The 18014-nt window shown below is 34.7% G+C and overlaps 1 protein-coding gene across 6 annotated transcripts in view; it reads right to left on the bottom strand.

Annotated features, from left to right (window-relative positions):
• LOC145678502 (uncharacterized) overlaps window positions 1–18014 on the bottom strand; it is a 147188-nt gene that overhangs the window by 21569 nt on the left and 107605 nt on the right. For all 6 annotated transcript variants that reach the window (XM_081748719.1, XM_081748722.1, XM_081748717.1 and 3 more), the window contains exon 4: window positions 340–459. In XM_081748719.1, coding sequence (XP_081604845.1) covers window positions 340–459 — 120 coding nt within the window. The remainder of the gene's footprint in view (window positions 1–339; window positions 460–18014) is intronic.

Below are 18014 nucleotides of genomic sequence, written 5' to 3'. Positions count from 1 at the left end.
GACCGCCTTTATCCTGACAAGAACCGCCACTTCACACTTTTTCGTGTTCGAAATAATCTGTGTAACAAATGTATTCTTCCACGCTTTCGGATGGTCATAATTCTGAAATTACGTACTTTTCCCTCCATAAAGCCATATGATTTTCTTTCTTTCTTATTTTCATTAAATGACGCACGGGAATCACTTTTTACAGTTTGTCGGCATAGTTCATTAGCACCCTAAAACCATATTATTACACATAATGAATAATATAATGTTATTGTTAAATTTTGGAGGCAAAACCCATTTGTTAAGGGAATGATACTTCAACTTAAAATTAAAGAATGCTTCAAGACTTACCCTTTTCACTTTTCCAGTAAGAATCACTCTCGCACACCTTGGATCTTCAGGATCGAGAGACTTGCTCTTGCAGTAGTCCGTTTGAGCCAATGACATTGTGACCGAACAGCGATTATCTCTCTGAAAAGCGAAATTTAAAAATTCCTAACAGGATAGTATAATGGACGCTTTTCTAAAACAAATATTTAAATGTAATTGTTCCGACGGGTAGAATTAATCTTAAGAATAGCATAACTTAAAATCTCTATAATATATGTTGGTTACGGAGCATGATATGGTATCTAAACGACAGCGAAAATAGCTCTTTACATAACAGAACGGAACATCAAGTCACAAAGCATGTTTATTTTTGCAATTGTATAGTAACATAGATCGTACCTTGTGAAAACACTTAAAAAAAAAATAATAATAATAATAATAATTGGATTTTTAAAAGAGAGGTCAATCCATACAAAGGGTCCTGAGCAGGTTGCTCGACCATCTCCGAAAATTTTATATATATATATATATATATATAATGAGTGTGATGAACCTTGTGTATAAGAAGATCAATAACAGTATTCACGTTGCCGTATGTACAAATGTTCCTGAATGGCGGCCATCTTTGTTGTTGGTGGAATGCCAATTTTTGCATTTGCAAGCGTGTACGAAACCTACAGTTGCTCAGGACGTACGAATCAGACGAACACCAAACAAAAATGAATGTTCAGAGGAGAGACTGAGGTACACGGAGAATTTATACTCTTGCTTCTAAATAAATATACAGAGTTGCAAATAAATACATGAAATACCAAAAAAAGTACAGAAAATTACACCTTTAAAGGAGCTGTATGTTGGAATAGCATAAAATGTGTGTGTGTGTGGGGGGGGGGGGTTCATAAGTTTTGTGCAGAATACTGTTGCGTGTAAAGAGTCTGTAGAAATATTCACAACTATGATACTACTGGCACCGTAGATTTATGGGGGTCCGAAAGTTGAAGTTTGTGATTTTAATGCCATATTTGGGGAGTATTATCTCAGGAGGAAAAGGTGCTAAAAATTGCTGCTTAGGCCACAAAGTAATTCTGTATATGAATAAATTATTGCATAAAACATCAGAACTGATATTACATGGGGAAAAAAGTGAGGACATAGTAAAAACGCGAAGAAAGCACGTGCGTGACGATGGTCGTAGCCAGGAAAAATTTAAATGTTTGGATATGTTTCATGCTAGATCTCAAAAACTACGTATGGTTCAGCAATTAGGCCCGCTTTCGTTTGCAGTGGCGTTTGTTCCGTCTTTCTAGCTTTATGATCATTGCCACATCTATATGGGAGAGAGGGTTAGCTTTCCTTGCACCCACGACACCCATCCCCTAACTGGATCGCGGTATTAAGGCACTCAATGTATCAGCAAAGTGTCACTGAAATCCAATCCAGTTACGGAAGTTAATGTGTTCACAAGGGTGCTTTATATTTATCTATCCTATATAACGCAACCTTGTGAACACACTAACTTCTGGGATTGGATTTCAATGACACCTTACTGATATATTGAGTGTCTTAATACCGCGGTCCAGTTAGGTGATGGGTGTCGTGGGTGCAAGAGAGAACTACGCCCTGTCCCATAGACGTAGTAAAAATCATGGGGCTAGAAAGACGGATCAAACGCCACTCGCAAGCTTCTGCACAACTGAACGCAAACGAAAGCGGGCGTAACTGCTGAATTATTCGTAGTTTTTGAGATCTAGCATGAAAAATAACCAAACATTTAACTTTTCCGGGCTACGACAATTGTCACGCACGTGCTTTCTTATCATTTTTACCACCTCCTCACTTTTTTCTTCATGTAATATCTGTCCTGATTTTTTGCAATAGTTTATTCACATAAAGAATTACTTTGTGGCCTAAGCAGCAATTTTTAGCACTTTGCCCTCCTGAGATATTACGCCCCAAATATGGCATCAAAATCACAAACTTCAACTTTTGGACCGCCATAAATATACGGTGCCAGTAGTATCATAGCTGTGAATATTTCTACAGACTCTTTACATAAATAGCATTCAGCACGAAACTTATGAACCCCCCCTCTCCATACACACACACACACTTTATGCCATTCCAACATACAGCTCCTTTAAAGGTGTAATTTTCTGTACTTTTTCTGGTATTTCATGTATTTGTTTGCAATCCTGTATATTTATTTAGACGCAAGAGTATAAATTCTCCGTGTACCTCAGTCTCTCCTCTGAACATTGTTTTGTTTGGTGTTCATCTCATTCGTACGTCCTCAGTAACCGTAGTTTTCGTACACGCTTGCAAAAGAAAAAAATTGGCATTCCACCGACAACAAAGTTGGTAGCCATTGAGGAACACTTGTACATACGACAACGTGAATAGTGTTAATGTCCTTTTCATACATAAGGTTCATCACGTTGAAATTTTTATGATTTTCGGAGATGGTCGAGCAACTGCTTTCACCATTTTTGGGCCACTTCAGATAGATTGATCCAGAGGAAATACATGCACAAAAACGGAATGTTTGGCATAGTAAACTTTTAGTTTAAAACAAAGGTAACACATGTTGAAAGTACATACTATTATCTCATCTCATTTAGAATATTTCTTAAGGGTGCTGTAGAATAACCTCATCATATATTATTATTTTATTATTGTACACTCAAATTACAGACTTATAATACAACGTTCTCACTCTAACCAAAAATTTTAATTTATTCATAGAACTAGTCTTAAAAATAGTACCCAAGGAAATGCTGAATGGAATATTGTTGTTGTGTCAAAAACTTCAAATTAAATAATACTGTGATTCAGTTTGTTCACTGCTTCGTTAGTTTTGGATTTGTTTTTCCTTCTATCACCAAAGCTATACGTGACGTGAATCTACAAGGTACTATAGAATATAAACCACGAGAATCGAATTCGTGTCTCCCGAACCACATATGGTAGAGCTAACCTGTTAGCCACATGGAAGCCGAAAAGCTTTGTTCAGCTTGTAAAGCCTTTCAAATTATTAATACATAAAATTACGCTCATTGTGTATTTGCAATAATATGTAATTCTATACAGTATCAATATATGTTCCTGCATGTAGCTGCGGACATTATTTGACGGTCTTCCTTCGGTGTCTTATCGGCTTTGTGCAAGAATGGCAATTCATATTCCACGTAGTAAATGTCCTCATATAACAAACTTCGTGTCATTATACTCAACAATTCAAAAGAAATATAATAATAGTGTAATTCTTCACATGCTTGTGGTGCAACTTCGAGAATTCATGCAATGAGAACGATATTCAAATTGTATTTAAGAATAAATACCTATGCATCGAATTCCGTGTCTGCACGTCAAGTGGTTCAAATGACAAGAAACGATAATCGTAAATCCTTCTAAGCCAATCACACTGAAATTCTGAGAGTGAATTTTATATACTTGTACTCTGCTCCTATTATATCCAGTAATAAGTCTGCGTATATCAAATATCATGCCTCTATGTTTAACAGTTTAAACATGCACAAAAATTACATAGCCTGTTCCCTCTTTTTTTTGGGGGTGAAATTTCGAAAGAACTATAGATACTGAAAGTTTGTCCAAATAATGACGTATCCTCATATCAAAGATCACAGCGATCCATATAGTACTCTCTCAATCATTACACGTTTTACAAGATGAATTGACTCGCTTCCTTTTAGGGATAAATTTCCAAAAATTCGATTCTATATAAATTATCCCTAATCATAATAAATTAAAAAAAAAAAGCCGTGATCTACAAAGTATTTTCGAGTAAAAAGTAGACAAAGAGAGAGACTGGAAATCTCTCCTTTTCTGAGACTACCATATTGAATTTGAGCAAGTGAATAACATATTTCTATTCTATGGTAAAAACACTTAATGTTCAGAAATTAAATAAGGAAAAAGGACAATAATAATACTCTTTTCTCCCTTTACCCTCTTGGAGGTGTAATTTCCAAAAAAATCGACATTGTACAAACCAACTGACCCTCATCCACATTAAATTGCTTTTGTAATGATGTAGATTTCAAAATTTTAAAAGCAAATTAAAGTTTTGCTTTTATATAAAAGATGACTTGACATCTAAAGATCTAAAGTCGGCTTCCCTACGAACTAAATAAATATTAACAACGTTCTATGCATAGAAGAAATAGTAAATGTTTATCCATACGCACATAAGAAACTAAGGAACTCTTACATCAACTACTAACGAAATCCAACTAACAAACTCAAACTTTACATCATCTTCACCACAGAAGTTGGATTGATTTACTTTTCATTCTTATAATACATTGGTTATAAAAGGCGTGGACTCCATTTACGTGGGCTTTGGACCATGTCAGAACTTGAACTTTATTAGTTGGTGGGTGCATAGATCACCACACACAAAATATCCTCCTTACAATACTGTTTCGTTTCGAACACAATTAATTTCATAACCAATATTTCAGTTCTCGTCAGAAAAGGAAGTTAAGTTGTTTGGGTTTAGTTAGACTAACACATTCAAGTGAATAAGATTTACACACACATACACACAAAATGAAATAGGTGTTGAATTGTAACGTACGATAACGAACTGCAGAACTTAATGGAAATCCACATGACAGCCTCGATTTTAAGAAAAGTGACAGAAACTTACCTTTTACGTTCTCTTATTCTCTGTGTGATCAAACGTTAATTATTTCTTAAATGTCTTACATTTCATTCTCAAGATAACTCATTAAAATCAAAGAAAATTCGCCATATGTAAATACAAGAGATTAGTTTTGAAATGCAAAACTAGTACAATGATTAAATAAAATAGTATTTTAAATTTCGTGCAGACATTCTGTACCGATGAAAACTTAAAGATTGTTCAGTTGAAACATCGACAAAGCTCGCAACATTGCAAATAGTTGAAGGATGGACAAGAGGTGTTAGCGTGTGTGGGTTGTTCAATTTAAAGCACGTATTGGTGATGTGACACGGCACGTCCACGAGTACAGGGTGACGTGATTCGACTCTTGTGGAAAAAAAAAAAAAAAAAGCGCTTTGGCAAGTTAAATCTTTTGTTACATTCAAAAGGAGTATCAGGACGCAAGTTTCAAATGGACAGTGTCTAGTAGTGTGCCAAGTTTCAAGGTGGACGAGTATGCATTGTGATCTCCCACAACATAGACAGATGCTTGTAATAAATCAGGAAAACGCTGCCGCTCTGGACATGATAGCGAAGGACAATCATCGTATGACCGTAAGCGAGCTCTCAACCTCAAATTTGAAATCCATCTACGGCATCCTTCATGTAATACTAGGGTATCGGAAAGTCAAGTGTTAGCCCAATTGGTACCCAGACCAATCGAGGAACAGAAAGCCATGCGGATGGGAAATACAACGCAGCTGATACCACCGGGATGGACATGTTTCTTGGAACAAATTGTAACTAGTAATGAAACCTGTTGATATTCCGAAAAACAAATGAAGTAGATAAGTGAGGAATACCAACACCCAACAACACCAAGACCAATGAGAACAAAACCATCTATTGTAGGGAGCTAGCTTGTTTACCAGCGGGGGCTGAGGTAGAGGGGAAAAATTTCAACATTTTTTCTGCTTGACTTTTGCGACACTCTCTTACCCTCCTTCTATATGTCAGCGTTGCCAGGGGTAGAAAATTGTAACGTGAATGTCATTCTGAGGAGTTACTGTGAGTTGGTTATTTGTTGAGTACTGTTGTGGTTGCGGTTTTGTTGCTTATTATTCATTTGAGAATGGCTTCAGAGCGTAAGAGAGGGCAAACTATACACAGCGAAGCTAGAGAAGTAATGCTAGACCGCTCCGCCGCGCGGATGGTTATAAAATATAGAAAGTGAGTAATATGCAAAATGCACCCAAACACAGTAACTGCTTATGCAAATTTGTAAATCACGAGTTAAAACAAAAAAAAATCTTTCGATAGGAACTGCATAATCTGCATAAACTCTTTGAATTAAGAGAGTATTAGGTGAACTTTTTGACAACGCACTGGCAACCCTGCCCAGGACGGTCGAGTGACCGTTTCTTAGTGACGGAGGTGGAGCACCTCTCAATCAAATTCCTCTGAATTCCTCAGCCTCGCATTAAAGCCAGTTCCCTATAATACTTTAGTTTGCATGGTCATTTTAAAGTGTTTTGTATATCAATAACCTCTGCAGTTTGAGTGGCTGTCGATCAAAGCTCAAAATTATTATTTTACACAACTCAGAATAGACTAAAAAATAAATAAATAAATAAATAAACTGTTTGGAAACCCGTCACGAAATGTGGTTATGCTCCGCCATAACGTACCCCCAAACAACAATGAATACTCTGCCTCGTTTTTAATTCATTTTTACGGATTACCCATATTACAACACAGATCTCTCCCGTGCAACTATCATGTCTCTAATAAACTGAAGAAGCTCCTGAAGTATACGTTTGAAACAACCGATCAAGTTGTTCATAATGCTGTGGAAAAGTGGTTGGTTTAGTCAGAGGTCATCTTTGCGGAGATGTAGAGAAACTTGTTCAGCATTAGGATAGATATTTGTGCTGTGAGTGGACGTATCTGTAGCCCCTGGAAATGTCATTACTATGTGATATAGTTTATGTTGTTCAATACATACATTTCCAGACATCAGTCCATGTTTCAACAATTGGCAACTCTCATAGAAGACCATGACTTCCAGCTTTTTTTTGTCTTTTTTTTTTTTTTTTTTTTTCGTTTAACCACATGCTTGAAGTAAGATGCCTTTAAAAGTTTCAACCATTTTTTTTTTTTTTCTTGAGGATGAAATTCTAAACATTTCGAAAATTTTATACTATTGGTCACATGAACATTATGTAACGATAGGTTCCTATCGTGTTTCTTACACACAGCTTTATCTTCGAACTTTGGATTTCAATGATCCTACATGCCAGACATGCATTCTCCAGTTTGTTTTCCCCCTTACGGGAGATTTATAAAGGAAGTCCCAGCCATAGAGTCTTGTGAACTGCTTCACTAAATTTGTTTTAAATAAAAATTGTTTGAAGTAAGTATATGTACTAAACTAGCACGTGCCAAATGGCCGAATTTGCCTGTTTTAAACATAATTGTTTATCACACTGTTAATGTAATAAGGAAGGATAAGCGGCGCATGAGTATTTTAAAATTGAAAGACAGTGTATTAAGATTATAATAAACAGCAAAATTGTCAAAAGTAATAAATTGTAAATAGTAAAAATTAAATAAAAATTTAGAACAAATGCTCCCCAATACTTATGTTTAAAGCACCATCTCTTATCCTATGCATTCTTTGTATACTGTAATTTTTATACCAGACTACGGTATAAACATGTTAGAAAAAAAAAGTGTGCGTGGATTAGATTAATTTCAGTGAACAATTGATTTTTGAACGAACTCAAGCAAAAACAGGTATTCGTCTAAAGAATTTCTTTTTCAACAATTATGAAAGTAAAACCGCTATCTGATTAATATTGCCGTAACTTAAACAAGATACGTTTTCCTTTCCAGACAAATTGTCTAGGTAGGTAATCCTTTGGTTGTGACTATACACGATTCGCTTATGCAAGCACAAGATATTAAATCTTATATTTTAAAATTACCATGAGATATTGGATTTATGTACTTCAATGATAGCCTGATTTATAGGTTTTTAAACAGCAAAAGACTGGAGTAATCTGGAGCTATTTATACAGTATTGCTACGAAAAGCAAAATTACGAAGTTATTTAGCGGAATCAATTAATTGTTATATTATTGTCCCTTACTTCAGAGAGAAAACAATGACAAAAGCTTTACAGTATATTTGGAATAATAAATGTACCATTCTCTAACACATTTTACGTATAAATATATTCACACTACCTGTAACAAATAAATAAATCAATACTTTCTAATAATGTGCAGACGACACAATTCTCCTATTAAAAATATTTACTTAGCAATATTTATATTGCAATATTGTATTTTCTTAGTGCTTTTTATTTATAAATCAAACTGCTAAATTTTCGTTGAACTGAACTGTCATCTTCTTCCATGCTTATAGCTAGAAACAATTCGAATTTCGTAAATTTCAGAACAGCTATAAACTTTAAGATACATCATTTTAATAAATTTCACCTTTCTGTTATTTCATTCTGTCCACTTCCTAATGACCAGTTTTAAACAATTCTATAATTTAGTAACTTTTTCTTTTGTTTCCTGTAATATGAACATATATTGTTGGCAGGTCTTAGTAGTTTTTGAACTTTTGCATCGGAAAATAACTAATTATCTTATACGTTATGCTTATGAATCTTGTACTTCTAGTAATAAATAATTGTTAATAAATTAGCGGGTCGTTTAACTGAGATTATGTTTTTACTTGTCAATAACGTCATCCCATGTTCTAAGTTATCTCTCAATCTGTGATTTGGATTTATGCACGACTTATATAGTTTTAATATTATGTTAACTCTATATTAAATGTTTCGATAGCTCGAATATGGTGGTATCGATAGTTTTTGTCTCCCTTAATATCTATCTATCTATCTATCTATATATATGAGCCTTTGCATTCACACACAACCTGATAATCTTCGTGATATAATCTCGGTTTTGGGTGAAACAACTGTCAATGGCTTTTTTTCTTTAATTAATTAATTCGAATGCAAGCTTTAGATTATACTTCTATCAAATGTGTGTTAATTAGCCTTTTGATTTTGATATTTACTTTACAGCCCTACATAGGACAGTATTTTAAACTGAAGCTATTGGACATGTCAAACAAAATGAACTGCACGTGGAATGGCATCATATGATGCAGGCAACACATAAGAGGAAATAAGATTAGTAAAGAGGACTGTTTTAGATAAGGACGTATAACGAGTAAAACTATGAAAAACTAGGAAAAGCGTAGTACCTCTCGACTTGCAGCTAATGCTCACACCACCAAATACTCAGAATTTGAATATTAATCCTGATAGATCAATTGTCTCTAGTGTTAGTAACTGTTCGTCCTTTCTATATTATCATCCAAACCATACATATTTAGCTGCTGCTTTTCAAAACAGAAATCTTCATAAACTTTTTTTTTTCTTTTTTTTAATTTCTACCACTTTTAGCTTTCATTTTTTTAATTTAATTTTTCCTTTTATTATTATTATTACTTCTATCAACTTTAATTACCATTATTTCCTTTTTTACAAACGATGTGTGTGTGTTTACAAATTCAATTTATTCGTAATGTTACTGGGCCTTATGCAGAGTCGTTTTGAAGCGCGATTAGTACCATACTAAAGAGTTCGACTAACATAAGTCTCCTGCAGTAGTCAGTAGTTTAGTATGAAGCTAATCATGCGTCGAAACGACTCTGCATAAGGCGGTAAATGTCTAAATGTACTCGTATCTTATTATTTCTTTCTTGCTTGCTTGCCCTACGATTTTATGACGATCTTTTGCTTTTCGTTTCTCCTGCTGTCATTTCTGCGGATTATCTGACTCGAGTTTTATACATATTTTTTTCCCAAGAAAGTACACTTTAATTATCTCGAATTTTCACATACTTGAGAGGATATGATGGTTCACTGACAAGCTCAGTTGGACGTTCTATCCCAGGGCAGTAAACATTTTGCTAGTATTTCGATTCAGACTACATTTGCCCTCAAACGTTTGCCTTTTCTCGTCCTTATTAACCTCTCACAACTACTATATGCCTTCATTATAAGTCAATGTATAATTGTAAGACATTACAAAAAATTTCGACTTAGTTCATAGACTGCAAACACATGCCTGTCATACCACACATATTATGTATGCAGCAATACTGTAATAAGTTATTTGCTACTGGAGTCCCACATTCATATCAGTCAAAATGATTTGATATACACACAAATCAAGATGTATCAAAAGGAAGTGATGGCAGATTATTCACTAACAACTGAATAGTCGGTTCGATTGTGGACATCCATGGATTTTTTTTTTTCCCTTAAACCCACAAGTTTATTGCGAATATGACAGTACTTCCCTAACACTGCAGATTATCATTCAACACTGCTCAAATTGAATGCTATTATATTCAAATTTCCCGGTACTATTACAATAAGTATTATAATAATAAAAAAATAAACACATACATTTCGTATTATAATGATATTAATTTACAAGACGATTCAAACTTTCTACTAATGAGCCAATATTTAAGAACCACTTACACTTTCGCTTCTATTAACATTCACAAGTTTCGTGAAATTTTTTCCCCGATAGATATAATGACATGGTTCTCTGACTTTTAAAATCGGAAAAATCAAAGTTAACAATTTTGCTAGAAGCACTGCCTTGAACTACTATCTCCCAGTTGCACACCACTAAGCTCTTTCAGGCATTCTTATTCCAAACAATCAATCAAATAAATAAACAAAAACTCCTGTAGCAACAATAATAACGAAGTTTAAAAGATAATTCTAAGAAACATCACGCTACGCTTAATGTTCTTAAATTGTTAAGGTCTTTTCTACCTCAGAGGAAACTTCTTTCTCTTTTTGCTCGAAACCGACCACATGATGATTGAAAACGTTTGCACATACCGTATATGAAAAGTACTAGAAAGAAGCAGCACACCAAACTAAATCAACTAGACATTTTATGCAAGTCCTATGATAATGATATTAATACTACGCTCTATACAGTTTTGTATGCATGTCAAACATCAGATCGAGTTTTCTTGAGATTAGGAAATGATACATCACTATTTCCAGTCAACTGAGCGTAGACACTATCATTAACCAAAACAGTAACAGTACTGAACTTTGAAATAAGGAATGCTTCCTACAATATAGTTTTGTTTCGCTTGTTTGAACTTTAATATCTCCTGTCAGTATATAGACTATATAAAATATCGATCTACAGTTTAACGTATAATTCGGATTCTACTATCAAAGAGAATCGAAACCCAATATCTCATGCTGAAGGAAGAACATTAACTATCAGGTCACGAGAAGCATTCTTCGTAAAAATGTTAAAACGGCTTAATTCGAAAATATTTTTTTAAAGTATTTCTGGCTGTTGACTTTAGAAGAGACGAGAAACACTTATTAAGTGTATATTGTGAGATACAATCTTTTCACAAACCAATGTTTAAACATTCTACCAGCTACCACCCTAAAAGTTACTATTACTACTTTGGAACGCGGCACAATCTTTCTCGTAAAGTCTTCCAGTGACAGACTTATAATACAGCTTTATTGGTAGTTAAACTAAAAACAAAGCTCATATGCTGTACACGAAAGGCAAGTGAGAAACTATTAATTATTTGTCGAAAAAATAAATTGTCAGCCACGTAGTTATCCTTATAGCCACACGGCCATGCAGCTGGATCGTCAGATAGGTTAGTTTTTAATTATATATTAGAAAAAAATCGTAAAAATAAATAAATAAAAACAATCAAATCAGCCACAGGTTCTACTGATTTGTTAAAATTTAACATCTTTTTTTATGCATTTAGGAAGAATCCAAATCACCCCATAGAGGATTGAACCTAGGATGTTCCCATATATTTTGTTCAATCAATCATGTTCATAGAAAACATTTCCATTATTCAATTAACTACAGGATTTAGTATTAAGATACTGACACATCTGGGTGATAGTTGTCCATATAGTGATTACGCTTGGTGTAGAGTTGCACGATCAGATAACAGTATTGTCCTGAATTGTGATTGTGATAGCTTTGTGAAATGTAATCTGTGAAATTTTAAAGAGGTCTTACTTACCATACATAATTATCAAAATATGTGTAAATGTGCTTTGTTGTATCATATTAGTTTACAAAAAACTGACATCTATGTGCATTTACAATGTTCTGAATATTTCGAAAAGTCTGTTGTAAAACAAAAATGTAAATTCACAGTTTGTCAACCATAGCATATAATTTTTGTCGCATAATATTTAAATAAGGTAATATTTATTTATTTATTTCCAATCACAGAACTTTGAATTTGAAAGTCACATCAATTAGACTCAAAAATGGACGGAAGGAGTCCACTTCACTCACTTGTTTTATACATCTCCAAGATATGTTCTTATCATCGTTTTACATATTCTAACAAGTTATTTCATGTTTATTGTTCTGAGTCATATATGTATATATTTATTTTAAACTCCTAATAACAAATTTGTTCTTTACCTGTCATACAGTTCTCTTACATCGCATACGCCATTAACGACTCCTTACCATCAGACACCACTAAATGCTATTCTAGTGACTAGTAAGCACGCATTGCGAGCAACTGATCCTGGGTTAAATTCCCGCTGGAAGAGCACTGAATACATTACAGTAGTTATGATTCCACCTCAAATTGAAGGTTCACGTCTCATGTAGTCTCGTTGCCAAAAAAGGGACGTAACTTTGAACAAACTTGGAGAGAAAATGTGTTTCGACCCTAGGCCATATAGGTTTGTGATGTACAACATCGTGTAATTGGGTTTTAACCGAATTCTCATGTTTCCTTGGATATACTCTTCTGTTTCTTTATAATTCATATTTATTAATCATTCGTGCCTGTATGATTAATAAATATACGAGACGTTAAACTGAAGATTTCATTTCATTTTTCCTTTTAAACAAACTTATCTGAGGCGCAGCCAAAGTCGTAATCCATGACCACACAACAGTTTTTAATTGCACAACAGAAACTGAAAACAATAACTTGTTTTGAAATTGTGTCGCCCGTCAATCAAAAAACAAGACACTTCATTGATATTGGAATTTAATTCAAGTTTTTTCTAAATTTTAATTTATTTATTGGCTTGCAAAACTACCCCAAACCAAATTTTATTACGAGTTAAGTATTCAAATATAATGATACATAATTACTATGGTTAAGTAACTACGCAACGCTTACGAAAATAGTTACTTGTTTACAATGTCAATAAACACTTTGAATTTTGTCCTGCGTGACGGTTACGTAGTTCGCCGTAAAGTCCGCTTTCGTAATTACAATTTCTTCTCCAAGATGGCTATTCTTATATTCACAATGCTTTTCTTCAACTACCTATCTTGAATTTCGTAAATTGATCAATTAGTACAATGCATCCTCTATAAAACTTCGACTGTTGTTTCGGATACTCTGCATCGTGTTCTCACTGCTTCAAGTTACTATTTTGTTGAAAGCAGTGTCTTCAGATAACAGTTAGGCAGATCATTAATAAACATTCTCTCAATTCTGTCACACGTTTCTCTGCCGTTAAATCACAAACCGCTGATCTTTGAAGAAAAATAGCATTTCTGCTTTGGAGAAAAAAACAACCATAAAGCCAAAATTAACATGGCAGTAGCAAAGTTACTTATTATGTGACATATCTTACGATTCTATACATATTTGTATACAGTAAATTTTAGTTTCAGGACTCTCTCAGACAAAAACAGAACAAGCTTTCCTTACCACCATAATCGTGTATTACTTTTGCTTCAGTGCAATCTCACTGTGACAATACTCTTCCCTGATGCAGTCTCTGCTATACAATCCCTCACTCTCACTCCATCTTTATTAGGTATTTACCTCCATGATGATTTAGGCTCGATGAACAGAGTCGAAGATTAATCTTATTGTGCTTTTACAAACTAACTCGCTGATGCTCGCTGGGGGCTCCGCCCCCAGACCCCCGGTCATGGCTTTGCAATGAATTTTCTCAACTTCTGTAAAACAATTCTGGAGAAATTACTTCTCTTTAAAGAATATACTTATCACCAATACATGCGTCAATTCAACGGGTATTATTTTCTGAATTTCACTTTGAATAGAAAATATACAATTTATTAAAAAGAACTATATTCCTACGTGTACACTGACAATCATGTAAATGGCTTATTATGCGCGCCTTGCGCACATACGTATCAGAGACAACAGTACTTATTTTTTGTCACATAATAGCGGAGAATGTCTTGCAATCTCCTACTTGATAAACCTTACAATATAAATTATGTTGCAGGATTTTTAAACATTTATATATAGCATTTTCATAAATACTACCATTTGCAGTGTAATATATTACAATGTATTATAATGGTGTACTTGGGGATAATTTCAAAAACATATTACCAGCAGCAAAGGTACGTCCTATCTGTTACATAAAAGTGGGAAAAAATTTGCAGTTTTCCGACATATTTATTTTTATATTTTCATCAAAGACTACAATTTAGTAGATAATCATTTCTGAATAACTCAAAATCATATTCCTTATTACAATCAGCTAATAAAACATGAATTCCATAATAATATGCTCTAAGGGAGCGCATACATAATGCCATCAGTACTCCGATTTTAGAGGTGTAATTCCATAGCGCTGACCCCTTATGTACCATGTGAGAAGTAAGTAGAAACTTGAATATGTAAAATTTTAAGCAGTTCATTAGTCCAGTGGAAACATGTCAGACTACTACGGGCGAGACCTGGGTTTGATCCCCATCGATTTCTTCTTATTTTTTTCTTTCTTCAAACTTACATTTCGTTAACATATATTGATTGTCAATAAGGTTGAGTCTATTATACACATCATTTCATTCGCACCTTGCCCGCCAGAGAAACTATTAAATCGAAAGAAGCACTTTTCCACGTATCTCATATATTATAATTAATTACGCTGCCGACCACACAACAGCCAAAAGGCGTTTTTTGAGCATCTATTATGACTATTTTGCAAACCGTTTTTCCGATACTAACGTACTTCCGATTTGCAGGCTAGATGTGTGGTATACATTGTAAACTTGTTATACGAGGATCAACTACGAGAATAAACGGGGAGATTTTGTGCGATCATTTTTCCGATTTCTTGCATCGTTTCGGGGATATCAGCTAATTTCCGGTTTGAAGAACACACAATTTAATCGCGGGACACAATATCGTACAAGTGATGCCCAGTGTTACTTTCAGACCTCTATTTCATTGGGGGGGGGGGGGGGGGGGGAAAGACCGCCGGAGCTTTAAGAGTGCCTCTCGAAGCACATCAAAATAATACCTCTTATAATACAAAACGTGGAACTTCTGAACAGAAGACCTCCGTTCGATCCTTATCAAATTCTTTTCTGATTTTTTTCTTTTTGAAAATTTATTTTTATAGCATAGGTGATTGCCAATAAGCTTGACTCTATTATACACGGCATTTCATTCCAACCGGAACCGCCACACAAACTATTAAATCGAAAGGGGCACTTTTCCACGTATCTTATATATTATAACTATCTACGCTGCCGGCGAGACAATTTTCAAGAGGTGCCCATTTGTGTGTGTGTGTGTGTATTTCCTTAAAATTATTATTTTATACTTTCCAGTTGTGGCATTGACTTCAAACTTGCTATACTCCTGTATCTTAACGAGGGACATAAAAGGTGAGAGAGATATTTTGCAATCATTTCCGGTTTGAAGCAGAAACTGTTGTCGCGAGACAAAATGTATTGTTGTCTTCTATGGACACTATATCGTGAAAATGATGCGCAATGTTTCTTTCAGACACTTTTTGAAGGACACTGCCTCCTCAGAGCGCCCCTGGAGGAGATCAAAATAATACGTTTATAATACAATAACAAATAGAATATTACCAGCAGTGCACCCGTCCTAATAATTCTTCCCCCCCCCCCCCCCCCCCGCAGAACATTGCTTTCGAAAGACACACTGGTGATGCACCATTTCCAAAGCTACAAATGTTTGAATTTAAATACTTCAGTATCGTTTCGAAACTACAAACGAACATACCAGGGGCGGATCCAGGGGGAGGCGATCGGGGGGATCGCCCCCCCCCCAAAAAAGAGAAAACTTTCTTATTTCATATATAAATAAAATATATAGTTAATTTTCTGACGCTCTTAAAAGTAGCTCTAAGTAGCAGTATTACAACCCACCGCACCTCCCCCCCCCCTCAGAAGTCCGTCCTGGATCCGCCCCTGGAACATACTGCCTCGTTTCGGGACCATATCAAAAGTTGCTGTATAAATATACCTTTTCCCTCTACGTATGTAATAATGAAAATATTTCGTTCCCGCAATACGAACAGAAAGTAGTTTGCTAAAACGAAGAAATGGAGATAAGAAAAAATACAAAACCGTTTAGTCGGGAATAGAACCCAGACCTGTTACTTAGAAAGCCCAAACGTTACCTCTGACAAGTAAACCTTACGTTTGGGTGAATCGAGTTGCTGACTGAGACACATATGAGAAAGCAGTACTAAATGTGGTTAGTATTTCAGTGAAGTTGTAGGTGCGAAGCTCCAGGGGTTTAGGAGATACAGCTACCAGAACATCACATGGAAGTACAGAATAGTCTTCATACAGTTGGAAGTAAAAGCTCTGTAAGACCTCTTGTAACGACAAAAGGTGAATAACAAATATATGGGTACATATTAGGACTAGGGGGAAATCATATAGTAAGGTTATACCTGACGGCGGCCATCTTGAAATCCGCCATTTTGAATTAAGGTTAAGTTTTTAAAATAGGAATAGGGTCATGTGATACATGATTTAAGGCGCAAATTTAATCAGAAGAACAATGGTCACGTTAATTTTGAGTTACGCACAATTGGTAAAAAGTTACAGGGAAATTAAATATTGTTGTAGCATATGAATTAGTCCTTTACCCCACCTTGTAAATTTTGTTTTAATGATAATAATTAAATAAAAAGCAGGTGGATAAATATTAGGTCTATGGTAAGAGTTGCCTTGATGGTGGCCATGTTCAAATCCGACATTTTGAAGCAGACAAAATTTTTAAACAAAACGCATAACAGTGATACCTTATTAATAGCAAATTTTACCATAAATCCAACGGTATAACCATTTTTGCTTTATCATTAACCAGCACAAAATTAAATGGATCGCTCCTTACGACTACCGCTTTGACGGAATTGTTAACGACAGATGTGTCAAGTGTAACTCGATTGCCTTTGTCAGGTGTGCTCACTGTGAGCAGAGCATTTGTGCAAGTGATGCACTCTTTTCTGAACTACATATTGATTGTACTAATTGAGGACTTTTCTGGAAGAAAGACCCAAGTTCAATTACACTAGTTAACAAATTTAAACTTTTTGTTTGTTACATGAGAAAAATCACCTGATCTTAAAGGAACTTTTTGCGCTGAATTCGAATATGCACTCGGTTTCTCTCCATCACGTACAGTTTTCCCGTAACAGAGGGATTTTCGGGAAATTCCCTCAAAAATTTCCCTTTTTCAGATATTTTATTCCCCTAGCTCCTGTCCCCTTACATATAGTAACATAGAAATTATACCTAAGTATACCTTGATTTATATTTAATAAACCCTAAAAGTTTCGTAAAAATCGCTTTGTTCTTTCTAGAGAAATAAATATACTTGTATGTATACTGTGTGCACTGTTTATTGCACCTGATAGTAATGTTTTCAGATCTCCTGAGTTGAGATGAATCAATTCCTCTTTGGTCATTTTTCCTTAAATTAGCAACTTGTGAATGCGATAACAAATGCTGGTTCATGATAAAGCAAAAATGGTTATACCGTTGGATTTATGGTAAAATTTGCTATTAATAAGGTATCGCTGTTATGCGTTTTGTTTGAAACTTTTGTCTGCTTCAAAATGGCGGATTTGAACATGGCCACCATCAAGGCAACTCTTACCATAGACCTAATATTTATCCACCTGCTTTTTATTTAATTATTATCATTAAAA

The sequence above is a fragment of the Thermobia domestica genome, chromosome 2, assembly GCF_964235325.1.
Source record: "Thermobia domestica chromosome 2, izTheDome1.hap1.1, whole genome shotgun sequence".
In the NCBI taxonomy this organism is placed as follows: Eukaryota; Metazoa; Arthropoda; class Insecta; order Zygentoma; family Lepismatidae; genus Thermobia; species Thermobia domestica.
Note: the sequence above shows the minus strand (reverse complement) of the source record. Positions and strands in the feature narration are given on the sequence as shown.